The 19,232-nt window shown below is 40.2% G+C and overlaps 1 protein-coding gene across 1 annotated transcript in view; it reads right to left on the bottom strand.

Annotated features, from left to right (window-relative positions):
* Positions 1-19,232, bottom strand: part of SLC49A4 (solute carrier family 49 member 4) — a 71,867-nt gene that overhangs the window by 48,876 nt on the left and 3,759 nt on the right. The window contains exon 2 of the mRNA XM_065637557.1: positions 2,240-2,333. Within this exon, the coding sequence (XP_065493629.1) occupies positions 2,240-2,333 (94 nt within the window). The remainder of the gene's footprint in view (positions 1-2,239; positions 2,334-19,232) is intronic.

Below are 19,232 nucleotides of genomic sequence, written 5' to 3'. Positions count from 1 at the left end.
CTCATCTCAAAAATATTATTTGGTGTCATGCTTCAAGTAATTGATGAAAATTGGCCATCAAAACAATGCAGGTTACCTGGTATAACATCGCACAATCTGTACAATTATTCACAATATTTCAAGAAACTTTCACTGAAAACCATCCTTTTGCTTCACACAGCTATAATTCATTTTCTGTAGATTTTTAATCAAACTGTGCAAAAGATCAAACTACTTCCTCAGGTAGAGCTGCAATTCTTGAAAATGTCTTTTCTGGAATAGGCTAAGAAAGCAAATTTATCAGTTTCAGCTGGAGATGATGCATATTTTCACAGCATGAATAAATGAAATTAGTAACCTCTTCCATCAGGATTCTGCTCATGCTTTTTTTTTGCCTATATAGTTTTCAATAAAATGTATCATCATATTTTATACATCTCATCGGGCTCTATACAGTCCACAGCCTTTCTTTCCCTAGTTAAAGAAGCTGTTCTTTGAATGTTTCCCTTTAGGCATTCATTTCACTGCTCTCCTAAGTCTCCTTGTTGTGGTTACACTGGAAAACCTTGTTTAAAGGTGATCAGAACATGTGGAAACTCTCCTTCCCACTCCCCAAATGATTCCTCACATCTAAATCTCATTTGGGAATTTCTTCTCGGGTTCTTACAGGTTGCATCCTTGCTTTGGTAAAACTTAGGGCAGCACAAGTCTTTTGGTATAAATCATAAATGAAAAGCTACGTAAGACAGAACACGTCATTACATTTATGCCACCTGGCCCGTTTAAAAGATCTATGTATTTAATCCAAGACTGGTCAGAACAGATGAACTGGATCTTGAGGACCCCTTAGCATCTTGAGGAAAGGTAAAACAAGGGCACAATGAGGACAGCTCTTCCCAGCCACCTTAACAGCACATTTTTGCCTTAGAAGGGTCATTGTGAAGGGCAGCACGATACGGTTAGTTCGGCCGCCCCTGCTCACAAAATCCTTGAACACCACATTGAAAGGGGCAACGCTAAGCATCTAACATCAGGAGCACCATGGGTGCTTCCTTATATGCTCATTAAGTACCTAAGAACTGAAACTGCACCCCCTCTACTCAGCACACTGCACTAATTTACTAAGCCATTCAGTACATACTAGCTACTTACACCTGATCGGGGCTAGTTTTACAGTCAATGTGCTTATTACATTCTCAGTCCCATCTCCTGAACCTCTTCCTTTGTTTTATCCATGGTACCCAGTCATTCGCCTTCTGCTTCACACCAAACATTTTCTTTTTCAACTTAAAGGTTTCCAAGTTGACTTTCAGGGTAAGCAATACTAAGGAAAAAAAAAGAGCTTGCTGAAATAATACAAGGACAGCCTGGAAGCTGACCAGAATTCAAAGAAAAAAAATCCATAAAAACCTTTCAAAAATAAGTTATTTTCTTAGTGCTGACATATTATGCAAGCATAACTAGCGAAGAGCTAGTGCTACTACTCTTTTTAAAAGAAGCAGAAAAATGTAGTAATGCCTGTATTCCTTCCTCCTTCCACATGAGAGACAAACAAAGTTAAGTGAACAACAAACAATCCACATTCCCTGGCTGTACAAAACAAGTGCGAGTTCTGTACTTCCTGAGGATTCCCAGGCCCAGGATACGTTGACGGGACAAATGAATTGTTTGGATCATGTGATTTTTAGGAAGGAATCTGTCTCTATCACAAACTCTTTGATTGCGTGAGCAGAGAAGGCGTTCAGTTCAACCACAGAGAAAGTACAAGGCTACTTTGGAATGCAGACTGGAAGGGACTACATGAAAAAGGACATTTTGCATAACTTCATCTGTCTCACTGCACAATCCCATACATATAATATGAGAAACATGAACTAATTATTTAGCATTTGCATACAAATTACATCTTTCAGGGTTTTGCGGCATAGTTCCCTGTGTGATCTTGGGCCAGTTTCTGAACCTCTGTAAATCTCTGCTTCCTTGTTTGCAAAACAGATTAATATTAGTTATGCAGGATGGGGTGAGGCTTAATTAACTTGAGTTTGTAAAGCGTTTTCTGATCTTCAGATACTATGTAGAAGAAGGACTAGAAGAATCCATTGAAGAAGCTGAAAGTGTGTAAGCCCATGTCCACACAACGAACATTTGGTGTATCAAATTCATATAGAAAATTTGTACTAACATTTCTTTGCAGTAGCAGCAAAAAATACATTAGCAGAAAGTATAAAATATGTATATTAAAAATAACTAATTCACTTACTTCTTCCTAATTTCTAGATCTGAAACTGGAACGCATCTCAGGCCAGCTCCCAATACCATGAGGGATGATGTTAGTAACACAGTTACTCGCAGACCTAAGATAAAAAAAATAACAGTATTTTACAAGTCAGCAATGTTGCCAAAAAATATTACCTAAATATATATATTTGCATATAGTCTCACAGAAGTAATGTGTATCTCTTTCAAATCATAAACACTTTGGTGCTGATATGAATTACAGTACATTATGAAATCCTGTGTTATTTTCTATATTACACTCCAGAATCACAAAGGCTGACTGTTGGCACACTATCACACAGGACTGTACCTACAATCTTACAAACATTATTGGAAGTGAAAAGTGATGATAAAAGCATCATAAAAATGTACAATATTCCCTTTAGAATTAGAAGTATCAGGGAATATGCTGCAGTGTGTGATCTGAAATCCAGGTAGATACAAAGAAAAATCCAGACTTGTACTTTTTTTTCCAGCCACCTAATGAACACAGACACAGCACTGTTAGTGTTTTCTTTCATAATGCAGATATGCATTTCATCCTGAAGAATAACCATCTATTCACGGCGAAAAAGTGCAAGTATTTTTTTGCAGTCCTTGCAATTAGGCCAGGTTTTTGCTGTGCTCAGCTCCAATTGTCAGAGGTTGTAAATATAGCACATTAGAAAAAAGCTGCAATTGACCAATTCCTTGCATGTGTTTTTTCCTCATACTGCGATGCTCAACTGAGAGGCACTTAGATTAGAAACAACTTTATCTTAGTGCCGCAATTCCTTTGCCAGCAGTTTGCTCGCTGCTGCTAAGGTGTTTCCATCAGCAAACGGAAAGAGAATGGTGACAGCTGAGGGGCTTAACCTCCAGACTCTTGTAAACCACCAAAAATCATAAATATGTACAATTAAAAACTGCTTGATACAGTCTATATCTGTGAAGCCATAAAACTTGAAACAATTTCACAGCAACAAACAGAAAATAAAGGACTTCCAATTTCTTAGTGGAATGTAATAAAAACAATTAAATGAGGACAAACATGCAGTATCTCTAATGTTTAGGTGAAACTATTAACTACCCAAAACACAGACACAAAAAGAACAAGCCCTCACGAGAACCCACCTAACAAACAATTTTGATTTTTTCTAAAATCGCTGATTTTCAGAGAAGTGCTCCCTCTGTGTTATTGACTCTTGTAATCGGTACAATTCAACCAGTAGTCACATTAAATATTTTGCCTCCATGTTAACTTTATGGGGATTTTAGAGCATCGATTTTCCAAAAATGTAAATTTAGAGGACGAGACAGCTCTTGGTGAACCTCACTCACAGGTACCCAACTCCTTGTCCTGGAAACTACACCAATCAAAACAAATCCAGCTCCTCTCTCAATTGACAGAGCCCAATACAACTCAACCAAAAAGAAGTTAATGTTAAGGGTTTGCTGAAATGGAAGGATGACTTCCTTTGGTATGGCTCAGTCATTTACAAAACGACACCACACACCCCTGATGCCCTGGAGAAGTATCATCAGCCAAGAATATTTGTTTCCTTGAAGGATTTCCAATGCCGGCCCAGACTTACTTGTTTGACCCTGTGCTCAACCAGCACATGTTGTTGCTAAACTGGTTTTTCAAGTGTGCTTGTTCAGAGAGCCCTAACCAAATGCCCAGATAATGCAGCTGTTCAAATCCTGTTGTTCTTCATGTTTGCTGGGCCACCACATCAACCGTCATGCCATGCTTAACCCCGTATTACCATACTGCCTATGTTGTGGGGAGAACCATGTGTATCAGGATTGCATTATGTCATGTTTTCACCTTTTCTCCTGGGAAATGGATCTCTGTTAGCATTGCTTTTGTGCATAATGAGAACTTGTACGCAACGAGAATTAGAATTTTATTGATGGAAAATAGAAACACAAGTCTTTAAACTGAAAAATCTGAAGTCTGCCATTTGGAAACACCGCTGCAATGTTCAGCTGCTGAATGTAGGTTATCACCTTCATGCATGATGTACATATCACCTTCTTATTTTCCACGTACCAGGGTCATCTTGAATTACATTTCACAAAACACGGCACGTTCTGACTTTCAGGGGACACAAGGACAGAGGCAGACTGGAAGGTCCAGCTCACGGGGCACCACGGAGGGCACAAGCCAGGTGCAAGCCCAGGGCACAGCAGTACATGAGTACAATATAGACATTTAAGTTTAAATCATCACATGAGGAGTGTTTCCAAATAAAAACCTTATATTTGATTTTTAATTAAAAAATAAATAAATAAAAATCACAAAACCAGAAAAACACAAATCAAGAAAAAGTTTTAAATTAAATCTGCAGAAAAGCTTCCTAAAAAAACCAACATGCAATTCATTGAAAACAGAATTGGATGCTGAAGTTCTCCCCCAGCCCTAAATTTGGGCTTATCTTTAATGTCAGCCTTACATATTGGGTAATTTTAAAGTAAAATTATCAGTTAAAGCCTCATAGTCATGTGTGTTTGATCTTTCCAAACATGCTTCGAAATCCTCATCTTGAATACTACACACTGTAATGTATCACTTTTAAATGTTTTGCTTGCACGGATTATTCTTTGGCTTTTTTTTTTTTCCATCTTAACATATAAACACACCTCTAAAAATTCCTTCGGTAAAAGCTGCATGTTGAAAACAATAACACCAAAGTGAACAAGTAAAAGACTGTCAGACATGCAGCGTTCAGTGCATTAGACATTTTCTTTGCTAATTACACAATGTATTTCTACCCTCTAAGCACTCTAAGCACTTTCCCCCTTTATTTCGCTTTACATTTTAACTCTCTGAATCCATCCTCCTTTTCATCTTTGTTAGAAATCATTCTTTAATAGTATTTTTATAATTATTTCAGCATTTTTGCTTTGAACATTGCAGTGGTCCTTAATCAGAACTGGACATCTTGCATTACTCTGAAAGGCGCACGCCAGAGTGTTTCAGATAGCAGCATACATCATGGGGACAATAAACCAAAGTAACCAACCAAGACTGAAAAAAAAGCCCATGAACCTGCAAGAAATTATTTCTCTATTTTAAAAGATCTAAGCAATTCACACAACCCAGATTTTGAGTAGATGTAATTAACTTCATTAATTTTACTGGGTCAATGCAAGCAGTAATTGATGGAGGGGAGAGCTACAGCTTCTTAAAATCCATCATCCCGTTTCCAGTCCCCTTCTATTAGAGCTTTCTGACACATGGTTGGAAAGGGAAGAAACTCCTTTAAAGGGATTTTCTGCCAATGGAGGAAGTTTTCTGTTCTTTGGAGCCTTTCTCGTTAGCTGCTCATTCCCACCCTGCTCTTGCGGGAGGTTTCTGGCCCCACGGGTGACACTGACTGTTGAGCAGAGTGTGGCCACATTCAGGATGGCCAAACGTCATTGATGGTAACAGAAAAGTCTGAGCTAACACCAGAAATGGAGTCAGTAATAAAAAGACCTATTAATTGTAATTTTGGGGTGAAATAGTTGATATTGCTCAGTTGTTTAACCCTCCTGCAGCTAATAACATGGTCTGCTTTACAACTTCAGCAGCCCACGCTGCATTTGCTGTTTTTTATTTCTTTTGAAAACAACTCCCCCCAAACTCCTGCCATTACTCAAGATTTAACACAAACTCTCAACCCACCATCTTCTTGCACTCTCCTGCAAAACACAGACTTTTAATCCTACCAAGACCATGTTGTACTAGTAAATCTCAATGATCACCAATGGCAGCAGAACACGGTGACCAGATCTGGCCCTGGGACATTTCTAGCCAGCCCACTGGTTTCCTTTCCTCTCTGCTGGGAAAGCAGCTGCTGTAGCAACACCCATGGTGTGATGAACCCAGGGCCCCCCACCACAGACACAACACAGAAAATGAGCAAAACCTGACACGTTGCAACGTGGCCTCTCACCGGAGCGGGAGGCAGCGGCCACCGGTGCCACCAGCTGCTCTTCAGGTCCCCATGACATCAAGCGATGGCATCAAAACGTGGGTGCTGCACTCCCCACACCTCCTCCAGCTTACCTTACTACCAAGATGTTTTCAAAGTACATGAAAACAAAATGCATTCCCCAGCCCCCACACTGCATTACTGACTTGTAACCCAGTAAGTGATTTATTATGCCCAGTTCAATAAGAAACTTAATACAAGATGTGGTACAGCTACAATGAACTCCTCATTCCAACTCTTTATACATTATCAGTTCGTCATTCAGAGAGAACATGATTAACAACTATTCAATGCTTTTGTAAGCTTTTGAGAAGCAAGACCATTCCTTCTCTCACCTGTCAGTCACCCATTATGATAAAACATCATAAAACAAGTGACAGACAGACTGTAAAAATTTCCTTACTTGCACAGAACACACATTTAAGTCAAAATTGTCTTCACATCAAGAAGTGGAAGTTTCTTCTTCTGCGGTCTAATGGCAATGAAACCCTGAGCATCCCCCTGGCAGAAGCAGCACCTGGTTCCCCAGCAACTGCTACAGACCTGGAGAGCAACACGCTGCCAGTCCAGAGCATCACCCACATGGCAGATATTGCTTGGGTTTGGTTTCTCCCTCTCCTAATGAAACATCCATCTTAGGGGGAAATTCCAGTTGGATACACAGAACAGACACTTTTCACCTTTCTGCTAAAATCACTGGAAGCTGGGCAGAGCCAGCAGCTGATTTCCCTCGGGCAGCTCACACACCCCGCTCGTGGATGCATCAACATTTGAGGGGTTTCCTTCCTTCAGCGGCAGAAACTAAAATCAGGCCTCACAAATACGGAATACAACAAACCTCTGATTAGAAACTTATTACATCAGCCTCCTGCACATTTTCAGAGTTTTTAAAGACCGGGCTGGAAGCAAGAATCATCCCTTCTGACACTGAACTGAGAGCATTTTAATTCACTTAACTACTCTGCTATTATTTTGACTAAAGCATATCTAGCTAAAAAAATACAAACATTTAAAAAAAAATCCTCTCTTGATGCACACACATCAGAAAATGAAAAACTCCCCAATTTCAACAGCTGTTCCAACAGTTCGCTGTTGAATTGTGCTTTCTCTTCCATTACAAGCAAATACAGTTTTCAAACAAATTTTTGCTCTGCCTTTCTTGACAAAAGAAAGCACAGGATCTCGCATTTTTCCTTCTATGATGTTAAGATACAATAAACAATGTTTACCTTTGATTTCGGTAAGCAAAGCACTGACCTCCAAGTTTTACATTGTTTTTCTTTGGTCCTGGAATTGTTTGTGTGTCTTGTCTAAATACTCTCCTTATTGTTCCAGCATCCTTTTAAAAATGGATTTCTTTGCTGGATACCAATTCTCCATTTCATAGAAAGAGCCTGTTTCTCTCCCTCCTTGATGCATGCCTTTACATTTAGTGGTACTAAAACAAAAGCTTGACTAAACAGCTCACTTTTATCAGGTTATCCTGAAAGCTCTGCACAGAGTCCCTGCTTCATCATTAGCTACTGCTCCAGAAGTCTTTGTATTTTAATGTAATTCTAGCAAAATTATACTAATAGCTGTGCCACTTGCTCTCACAAGATCAGTTATCTTTGTCATGATTAAAATGCACACAAAATTGCTACCTTTCTACAGATCACAGTGAATAAAACTTCTGTTGTGGTGAAGTTAAGATTGATCACTGCCATTAAGGATGATAAGCAGCAATCCTCTTTCAGAAGCAGCACCCTTGCATCAAGAAACAATTCTCAAAAGAAAATAAGCTTTTCACCAAAGTAAAAAAGACTTCATAGCTGAGTTGTGGTCCTGAAATCTTTCTGCTAACACACGGAACAAACTTGAAAAATCAGCATATCAGGCCTGCCTCAGATTCCACAAAAGCACTTGATTGCAGAGAGACATAAATTGTGTTTGGAAACTCAATGGAACATAAATACATTCAAGAATAGCATCAACTACACTCAGAAGCAAGAAAAATTGGCAACCAAATAATAAGACTGCATGCAAGAGCAAACAAGTACCAGGTTGTATGTAGCTAATCAAAAACTAGTCCTAGTTTGATGGCCACGATGTCACGGGGTGCTATTAAGCACAGCCTGGATCTTCCTTTTCTCTCTGGCTACATGATGCTGATGCTTCTGTTACTGTCCCATCTTTTGTAAGCTGTGTTTTTAAAACAAACCAAAGCCAATTGTTCCTATCCGTTCCACAGGCTCTATGTGGGACTATCAAAATAGCGTCCAAATTCAATTGAAAAAGTTTAGGACTTAAGTATTTTTTTTTCTGATTGAAAATGAAGCAAACTCTTAGTGACGTCATTTAAGCATTCTGCAAGACAGATGACAGCATCCTGCTGGTATTGAATAGTAAGAACCAAACTCTATCATATAGGACATACCTGAAATAAATTAGACCCAAAGCTACATTTCAAACCCCAAGTCTTGTCTAGGATACAAAAAGTAGACCTTCCTCTGTATGGATCCCACAACCCATTTCCACTTTCCAGTGAAGGACTGCATGGCAAGGACAGATTCTACTAGATGTAGAAGGTAATGATCTTCAAAGGGGCAATTTATAATTTCTTATAGATGTTGTATCAGAATCTGTCAGCAATAGCTGCTCAGTCAACACTCAGGCTATCAGGAGGAGACTGAAATTTCTTACAAATTAATTTGCAAAATTTAAATTCAAGGAAGCGAACTTTTTCTGTATAAACACAGCAGCTTCAAGTAAAATAGTTCCTGTGGTTTGGTACAGACTTTCTAATCAGGGTCAGAAATTCAGAAGAGCGATCCGGGGGAACCCACAGGGAAGTCCCTGCCAAATCAGGAAGAAAGACTGGTGCCAGGGACCAGATCTGACCCAAAGATAAGGTTATTTCTGCTGCTAGAACTTGCTGGACAGACACAGCAAGGCTGTGTGCAAAACTGAAAATATGAGGGCCAACACTTGCCCCCACCTTTTTTTCTGTATAACTCTTTAGAATAAAAACATGCATTCTCTGCATAAACGTCATCACGTGAGCCCTTGTAAGAAGAGCATCGCTCCCAAATTTTGAGGCTAGTTAAGAATCTTGTAAAGAATCCCGACACAACTAAAAGACCCAAAGCATAAAATTTAGCCAGCCAAGCATTTCAGCGAGAAGACACTCATCTTGAGGGAAATGACTGAACATGTGTATATGTTATATAGAAGCTGCTAGGATGTAGTTGTGAGAAGTAAAGCTAAATATAATGCAATTGAGAATTATTATGACAATCACACAACCACTCTGGAATTCCTGATCTGGTGCATCTTCTTCTGGGTGCATCCTGATTGTAAGGAAACCAAGACACTTAAGTATTCACACTCTAACTGCATCACTCCCTTCTGGTTTGTATTGTAAATACTTTTCTTGTTTTATGGTTATTTTTTGTCTTCCTTCTCCCCCTCCCCTCCAACTTAACATTCATTAAAGCACATTAAAATCCTTATTTCTCTGTTCGCTCTAGAGATAAGACTTTCCAGGCACCTGTTAGAAGGAATAACAAGTTATCATAACCATGTCAAGAGGATGTAGGGTGCTTTTGTCTCATTTGCATCAGTGAGGTCAAGCCAATACCATCAGTGGACCCATCTCATTTTAACATCCCAGCATATTAAGCGAGCATGTAATCTCTAAAAATATGTCATGGAAAGTATAGCCTAATTCTCCAGCTTTCTACCCCTCCATGCTTAGTTCTTACAAACTTGATGACCCAAATTTTTTCTATGGAGTCTTACAGAGTTAGCTCCACTACCATGGATCTAACCATGGTCGGTGGCATACTGTATCTGTAAATATAAAGCAAGTATTTCAGAGTTTGTGCAGCAGTTTAAAAGTTTGGTACTGTAAATAAAGTAGTCCTCATTTAAAAAACTGAACAGGTTCAATCTGAGCTTTTGGATATATGAAAAGGTAGTTTACAGGTATTGAAGTTTCCTTCCACGTGTCAGTTAAGGATTTTGAGGCATCCTAACAGTTTAACCTCAACAATGGAAAAACAAATGGCAAAAGATGCAGATTAAAAATCAGCACTGCAAGTTTCTACAAGTGTTGTAAATTCTATTTATCAAACCAGACACTGACATTTTGCTTGAACAGATAAACAAAGTGCTGAGTTGAATGGTATTTGCCTGGAGATCAAAATGCTGATTTTAGAACCAGTTTTAGACTCTTCATCTCCTATTCTTTAATACCATGTTTCTTGTCTTCAAAGGAGACCAATTATTTTAGCTGCCTATTGATATTATACAGTTTACTGCAGAGCATCCATTTTATCTGCAACTAATCCAAGTGCAAGGAACCTCTCTCGATGGCTGCAGAGCACCTCCGAGAGATGAGAGCACTGGCCTGGGGCAGCAGGACCTGCGTTTCTCGACATGCCTTATGAAATTGGGCAGGCCACTTACCTTCTGCTTCACTTTTATATTTTTTTCCCCCTCTATGCCTTGTTTACTCAGGCTAAAAACACAAGGAAACAGGTACCAGTCCCACCATTAGTATTAGAAAGGCTAGTAAATCAGGTCTTCTCTTCACTTGAGGTCAGTGCAGTGCTGGGATCCAATTAAAAAAACAACACACACCACTATTACACTTGTAAGAATTGTTCTTTCTTCCTTCACCTAAGGTACCTGCTTCCTATTCTCAGCTCCAATATTTACTGAAACATGAAGATTCAAGTGAATTATTTAATTCATTTTTGCCATTTGATAAACTGAACAACTATGTAATGTGGCATGCACGTGTGTACACGTGTGCTAGTGTACACATACAGTGAGAGACGCAAATGACAAAAATAGCTAACAATGCAGTCAGGGACTAAACCTCTTCATTAATTTTGAAGGTAAATTATGGATGCTTATTAACAAGGTGAGAGAAAGTACAAGACAACAAGCCTTTGCTCCAGCTCTTGCTGTTCTGTTCCTGGACGAACACTGACAACACAAGCCCTTTGAACACCAAACAAGGGGATGGAGTTTTTCTTTTCTCTTGCTACTCATTTCAAGGACTCCCAATTGCACAGCAGGCTTAATTACCACACAACTAACTACCAATCCTTACCTGTGGTGACTGAGGGGAAAAACAATCTCTCTTGTACATGTCTATCAGGAAAGATGTTCTGTCATTATCTTAGTCGTACTTGCCCACGCCGCCCAGTGGTCCATGAAATTCTTCATTTTAAGAAATACAGGGGTATTTTGCTTTGCCACAGCACAGCATCAAGAAGCGACCACGCAGCATGGATTGGCAGCTACACTTAATACTGCCTAGTGCATCTGCCAAGCAGGACACAAAGTGAAAAGTTTTCTGCCTTTTACTACTCCTGCTGCGAGGCAGGGAAAAAAAGAATGTGAGAGTCTAGTCGACATAATATCCATGTGGGTCTTGTGACTTGTAGGAAAGGTCAGTGGAGTGAGCTTTCAATTTTCCTCTGTGTGAACATTTTCAATGTTACTAACTCTGCAGAGAGGGATCTGGGGGTTTTGGTTGATGGCAAGTTGAACATGAGCCAACAGTGTCCCTACAGCCAAGAGGGACCCGTGTCCTGGGTGCATCCAGCACAGCATCGCCAGCCGGGCAGGGAGGCGATTGTCCCGCTCTGCTCTGCGCTGGTGCGGCCTCACCTGGAGCGCTGTGTGCAGTTCTGGGCGACACAGGATAAAAAAAGGTTATTAAGCTACAGAGAGCATCCAGAAGTGGGCTACAAAGTTGGTGAAGGGTTTGGAGGGGAAGCCGTGTGAGGAGCAGCTAAAGTCACTTGGTTTGTTCAGCCTGGAGGAGACTGAGGGGAGACCTCATCACTGCCTACAGCTTCCTCACAAGGGGAGGAGAAGGGGCAGGCGCTGATCTCTTCTCTTTAGTGACCAATGACAGAACCTGAGGGAATGGCAGGAAGATGTGCCAGGGGAGGTTTAGGTTGGACATTGGGAAAAGGTTCTTCACCCAGAGGGTGGTGGACCACTGGAACAGGCTCCCCAGGGAGGTGTCACAGCCCCAAGCCTGACAGTGTTCAAGAAGAGACTGGACGACAGCCTCAGACACACGGTGTGAACTGTGGGGTTGTCACGTGCAGGGACAGGAGTTGTACTCGATGATCCTTGTGGGTCCCTTCCAACACATTCTGTGATTTTACTTTGACATTAAAAAGCATCAGGCACTATTTAGGGTACATAATTAATCCTAAAAGACACACTTTGCAGCACTGCAGTGGGTCCTAAACCCACTGCATTTCTTTAAGGCTCCTGATCAATTCTTTAGGTTCATGTGATTAATCAATTCAAATATATGAACTCCCTCCCCTTCCTCAAATATTCAAAAGGGATGGTGTTCATCGAAATAACCACATAAACCAAGTAGTTTCTAAATGCAGTTGTATTTGACATCTTGTATTCCAGAAAAGCAGCAGCACACTTGGCAAAAAGCAGAAGACCTCTCACTTTCAAAACACATCACTCCCTCAGGCTGAGTCATATGGATCTCCAGCCCTAAAAAGAGGAAAAATCTAAAAATCCTCTTCTATTATAAAACTGCATGAGAAAGCTTAATTTGTAGCTTTTGAGGAAGTTGGAGCACTGATCACAAGCTTCTGCGTAATTACAGTTACAGCATGGCTACAGAGCCACAACAGCACATGCATGTGAGAAGCATTAAAAAGCAAAATTATGGCAGGAAGTGCTGGAATAGCTCTGAATGTCACCAGTGAGAGAAAGGCAGAGCAAGCCACAGTCTCCCTTGCCCCAGGGTTTTAACTAAAGAATTCTTTCAGAACCTGGACCAGCAAGGTGTTTGGTCTGCTCAACTGAGGCTAAACTCGGTTGCCACTGGGAGAACTCAAACGACGTTCTCCAAGAAAATTTGCAAAATATTCTAACAGAGAATTGCTGAAGCAACATGTTTCTTAAAGTTACTTCTGATCCATCTCAGCACTGACTTTGTTTTTTAGGTGTTTTGAAACCAAATATTTTGGTTTGCTAATGTCAAACTATAAACTTTCACAACAGGGGACACTATTTCAGGATCTGCACTACGAACTGTTTACTACTACTGCTCTGGAAAGCCAAGCAAATACCACTGGTTACATGGCTCCTTTCCCATAAGCAGGGCATTTCTCATCAGGAAAAAAAAAAAAAGGTAGAAATTGGCAATGCAGAAAATATCTGAATTTTATTAACAAGTAATAAACCTCATTTTTGCATTCACTTCAAATTGTCTTTAATTCCTAAAATGTAACATGGAACTAACTCCTAAAACCAACATTGGCCAAAAATAATGAATAAAATTCATTTTGTTTGTGCAATGGTAATTCTGCTACTGGAATTTAGAAATCAGTAACGCTACATTAGTTCAGGATTGACAAATGAAAATGGTCTTTGTTCATACTTAATTCCTTCTGATAGGAAAAATAAACAATATCATATTAATTATTTAAAAGAAACACACTCAACTTTTTTAAAGGAATCAGACTCAGTTTTTGCAGGCCAAAACCTGATCTACTTTTTTTTTCCTCTTTAAAGGAATTATAAACTAATAGCTAGGAATTATAAGAACAGTATAAACATACAATTAGCAAAATGAATGCAATACAACTTTCCTAAGTACTTTACTACTTCTATAACAGAAATCTATGAGAAAGCCTGAAGAACTTTGATAACAGTGGAATTATTGCTGTAATTTCTGTTACAGAAGTTAGCACCAGCTACCTTTATGTAGCACAGCTGCTGCACTGTTAAAAAACTTCTAGAAGAAAGGAGACTGGCAAAACTTAAATGTTCTTAAAACGCAGCAAGGCAGTGGACAATATAATGGTATTTTTAGTGTTTTCTCTCCCATTCCACAAAGCCTTCCAGAAGGGGTGAGGCACCAGCCAGAGAGACCACATGCACCCCAGCATCCTGCTTGTGCCTCCATCATGGGGCCAGATGCTCATCACCACCAAACCCATGCAAGGAAGAACAGCTGCCCTCCTCTGCATCAGCAGTGCCCAGGGACCCCGCTGGGAGCAGGTGGCTGTGTCCAGGTCACCTTGGGGAAGGGGAGAGGTAAGGAAGGGCCCACACAGCCCCTGGTCAATGAGAGGCACCGCCAGAGGGGTTGTTCAGAGGTCGGGTTGTGCAAAGGCAGAAAACTGGGACCTTGTTGGAGGTAAGAAAAGGCAAAAAGGTCATCTGCCTTGAAAGAGACTTCCTAGCTCCTGGTTTTAGAAGCGCTTCTCAAGCCAGTTCACAAAAGCTGTGTTTGCTGATCCGCAGCTGGGGTGCTGCCCAGGCGGCCCAGGAGGGGTGCAGGCACCTGCCACCCCATCATTTGCTGCTGGGTACCTAAGTCATATTTACTACTGCCTCTTGCTTGCTCAGCATCCTTCTCCCTGTGCCTCCTACTCATCTCATTCCTCCACTTTTCCCTTCCTGAGCACTCCTTGCCCTCTGGTTCCAGATCCTGTTTCTGCATCTGTGCCTCCCATGCTTCACCCACTACCTTGTCCATACCCTCTCCTTCTACCTTGTCCCACCTACCCAAGGGCTTTTCTCACATCTGCTCTCACTCCTTCGAGCCAAGTTTCTCATATCCAACCTCTTCTACTCCTCAACAAGCAGGAGGCATGAGGGGCAGAGGGAAATGGGAGGACAAGCTGGGGACACCACAACAGCAAGGAGACACACAGGTGAGGCCGGAGATAGAGGAAGCAGTCAGATTAGGAAGAATTTGTGTCAAGAGAAGATTATGAGGGGTAGTAAAAATACATGAGCACACAATAGGGGCGGTATCAGTGCACAGCTGCCCTAGTATTATACTCTCTGTAGTCAACTTCTAAAAGCTACTGTTGACAAAATATCTTCCTAGCTGGAGCTGTGTCCTGACCCAATTCTGGGACGCTTAAGTGGTTTGACTCTGTGTTAACAGCCGCATAATAAAAGGGATCTTATTTTACACCGGTGAATGATTTCCCTATTCATCAACTCATCAACATCAAGGTATAGCAAGTTACATACCCCACGCTCACTGTGCCTGTATGCTCACAGTGCACCAAAACCTCAAGATGACATTACCCTCAGATAACGCGGCCATTACTGTTCTCACATGAGCTACACAAACATGTTAGGGTTTTATTTTCCATAATGAAAAAGTTATTTTAAATCCAGCATGCAGTTTCCTGACATTCTTCAGTACCCGGTGTTTCAAACAGCTGTCCTAGCACCACTGCTGCAGATGCAAACAGGTGTGCAAAGAGCACAGAGAGCACAGGAGTTGTGTAAAGGGTAGTAGTACACAGAGCAATGTCTGTGGAAACATGGTACAAAGCAGGGATGGGGGTGATACCATCTAAGAAAAAGAGCTAGCTCCAGAAGAGGACATCTGTCTGCAGCCATGATTGATGCTTTTAACTCAACCTGGCCCACCAGGAGGTATGGGAAGTGCTGCTAACAATCAAGTTAGTATCACTATGATGAATCATAGTGGCATCCAGTTAATACAACTCATCAGATTCTAATACAACTCATCAGGTCCTAATTAAACCACTCCATGTTGCTAATCACTCTGTGTATCTCAAGTGGTCTTTTGCAGCATGCCTGACTCCAGCGAGGGTGGGCCAATCAGTTCTCTAATGAGTCCTCCCTTCTGCAAGCACTTGCATGAATGCTCTGTGGACTTCCATGGAGGCACAGTATAAAAAAATAAGCAACAAAAGATAAGTTTGGTTCAGTCTTCCTTTTTCTTCTTACGGTAAAGAGGAAAAAGTATGTCTATATGCTCACCAGCAGCTCATCAAAACAAATTTTGTAAAATCAAGATGATCAAATGTCTGCTCTATTGGGATTTACATATATTCAGCCCTCTAATTGCTTCTTTCATCTTTCCACATGAAAAACAACACTTCATCTCATTCCTTCCAAGATTTGTTAGCTTAGGAAAATTAATCTCTTTCATGGAATTTGATAGGTGTGGATCAGTATCACTTATAAGACAATGAAATATGCATCATCCACAGCATGCAGTAGATGTTCACTGGATGAGAGAGGACAGAATGGGGTAGAACAGATATTTTCCCTCAAACTTCCTTTGCATTCGGTTGAAGTGCATCACTTGCCTTTTCATCAAACATATACAGCTTTCACTTCATGTGAGTCAAGGCATTCCCTCCCTGCCTCCCTTTATTTTTTTTTTTTAAACTGAAGCACTAAGTTTGCATTTAGCTTTAATGAATTCCAAGAGAGCTTTCTGCTGCTCTTGTTGGAGTTAACAGGACCTTCACCATTAACATAAACAACTGATTCTACTCAGTAGCATTTATGAGACTATTCTCTGTAATCCCACCATATTGCAGTCTAGCACCAGAAACATCACACCTTCCTTTCTCACTGGCTCCTTGCCATTCTACCCACAGCTTCATACCTCTAAGTTTGCCCATGGGTATTTGTTTCCTGTAGGCTCTACTAACCTACCAAAACTACAATGTCTGTATAAACCTTTTCCACTGTTGAAGTGTGTAAATCCTTTTAGCTTGATCTCACCAATATATTAAAGTCTCACAGCCTTATGCGGAGTCTTATCCTAGGCATCTTTAGCTGAGGCTCACACTTGAACTTGATCTGTGAATTATCAAATTGGTCATTTTGAAATATCAGCCACATATCTTGCAGTCATGCAGCTGAGATAAGAAAAGTCTATTTCTGAGATCAAGACAAAAAGGAGCTGAAAATGTGTTCCTTTGCCACAAGGTGAAAACTCTCAGACTTCAAAGGTTCATGATTCACCTGGTTTTGTCCTTCTGTTAACCAAAACTCCATGTTTACAATCGCTTGGGACATGACTGAACTGTGAACACTTTCACTAAAAGGTGCACGTTCCTGTGCGTGCCACCACGGAAAGTACTTTACACTGTTCATCTATTAATATACCAACAGTGATACCTATCAGCAACTAGACCTGCTGTAATTTTGTTTAGTTATTACTAACGTGCTCCAATTTATATTTACTACCATGTTGTCTGAGAGCCTGAATGACAGACACGGACACTCAGACACCAAGTGCAATGGAAACACTTAAAAGGAAGAAAGTCTTCCCCATCTACTGGCTTCACTTGACCATTCATGTTTCCACAGATGTCTGGAACAAACAACTGTTTCCCCTTTGCTGTCTGTACCCACCTTCATATCTCTCAAAACCAAAGGCATTTCATAAACACTTCCTAGATGAAAATCTAGGGGGAGAACAAGCTCACTTGAAGTCTCCTTTCTGTCCCAGAGACCTGAGATGTGAGTTAAAGGAGTCCAAAGGTCGCTTGAAAGCAAAAATCAGTGTTTCCATGCATGCAGCAAAAAGTGACAATCTGCAGACTTCAAACATGAAAGCTGCTATGCAGAATTCTCTTTATCCATCACATGTAGTTTATTTTGTATAGAGAATCATTATTAAGACATTTTTATATTAGTAGGGCTTGATTTAGTACTTATATTCAGCATTCATGACTATTTTGTCAGACTGTATTACGGGATTTAACCTCCAAATTCCCAGGTGGAAGAGATAAGAACCATCAAATGTCTCAGAGAAGGAAACTGAGAAGCATGATTTAAGAGACAGAGATGAAATCAAGAGTTTGATATTCAGGGAAGGAATAACTATTCATACAAGTAAAAACTTTAATGGTTTCAATAGACAAGCCAATCTCCATTAAAAACCAAAATCTGATTATTGAAGTTTTCTTTCCACTTCACAGTTTAATCACTAGGATAACAACGCTATGTAAACTTAATTTCAGTAAAATAAAGTTACTAAGAATGTATTCACAACCCATGTTAAGCATATATTATTTTACAAAAAAAGGACCAAGAAACAGATTACATTTCACTTTTACAAGTAATATGTCACATTTCTTCAAATCAATATAAAACGGTGTTCACTATATTCAAAAAATTACTGAAAAATATCACCATTCTATTAAATTTGTTTAATGTAATTTATCATAAAGCATTTCATTCTTCATTGCCTCTTCTTGCTTATATGGGAACACAATGAAGACTGACACCATATATTTATATCGCTTCTAGGTCTCACCTTGTAACTATGAACTTAAGTAAAAAACAGCGAACCAGATCCACAGAAGTATGTAAGCTTTCAATTTCAATTTATATATAAGCATCCTAACACTTCTGTATGCTTATATTTACAGTTCCCAGAAAATGAAACACTCAAGGCACAAAACATCCATAAACACTCAAGCATCATGTGACAAATTGTAGCTAATTTTAATTATGTAAACAACAAGGGTCCATCCAACAGCACACTGAAGTAATTTCCCATTTAATTTCAATCTTATTGAATTTCTAAAGGTAATTAGCATTTTAACAAGGACTCTCTAATCCTATTGCTAAAGAAAATGCAACAGGTAAGACACATGTAGCTCCACAGCACACTCCATCTTTTGACCCTTCTTCACTGAGAAACCAATCAAGACAAGAACTGCAATTCTACGTAGGGAGAAGGATCTCAAACCTACTTCGAAATGGCACACATTCAAAAACAATGCATGCAAACATAATTGCCGAGTTGCAACATGCATCCATCCCAGACCAGGGCTGGGAAACGTTATGGATGCCACCACTGTCGCTGATACAGCACCCAGCCGAGGAGCAAGGGAAGCTCCCCAGCTCTCAAGGAAAAGCAGGCAGGCAGAAGTCTCCATCCAGCCCGGGGAAGAAGGGAGGGGAGAAGAGGAACAGAGCTCACCCCCCAAACAAGAATTTCCAGATATGTGAGCCTTGCTAAGCACTGAAAATTAATTTATTTTTGAGAACGACAAGAGCTCGGCAAAAAAATACAAACTAGCTTTCAATTTACACACCTTACAGCATATCAGCTAAACCCAGGCTTCCTCCAGTGCCTCAAAGACCCTTTCAAATAACATGTTAACATTCTTCAAAAATATTGCCTATTCCTACTGAGTCTGTTCAGACCTTCAAGTAAGATTTTTTTTT

This window comes from Caloenas nicobarica, chromosome 6, assembly GCF_036013445.1.
Source record: "Caloenas nicobarica isolate bCalNic1 chromosome 6, bCalNic1.hap1, whole genome shotgun sequence".
Taxonomy (NCBI): Eukaryota; Metazoa; Chordata; class Aves; order Columbiformes; family Columbidae; genus Caloenas; species Caloenas nicobarica.
This window is presented reverse-complemented; position numbering and strand designations above follow the sequence as displayed.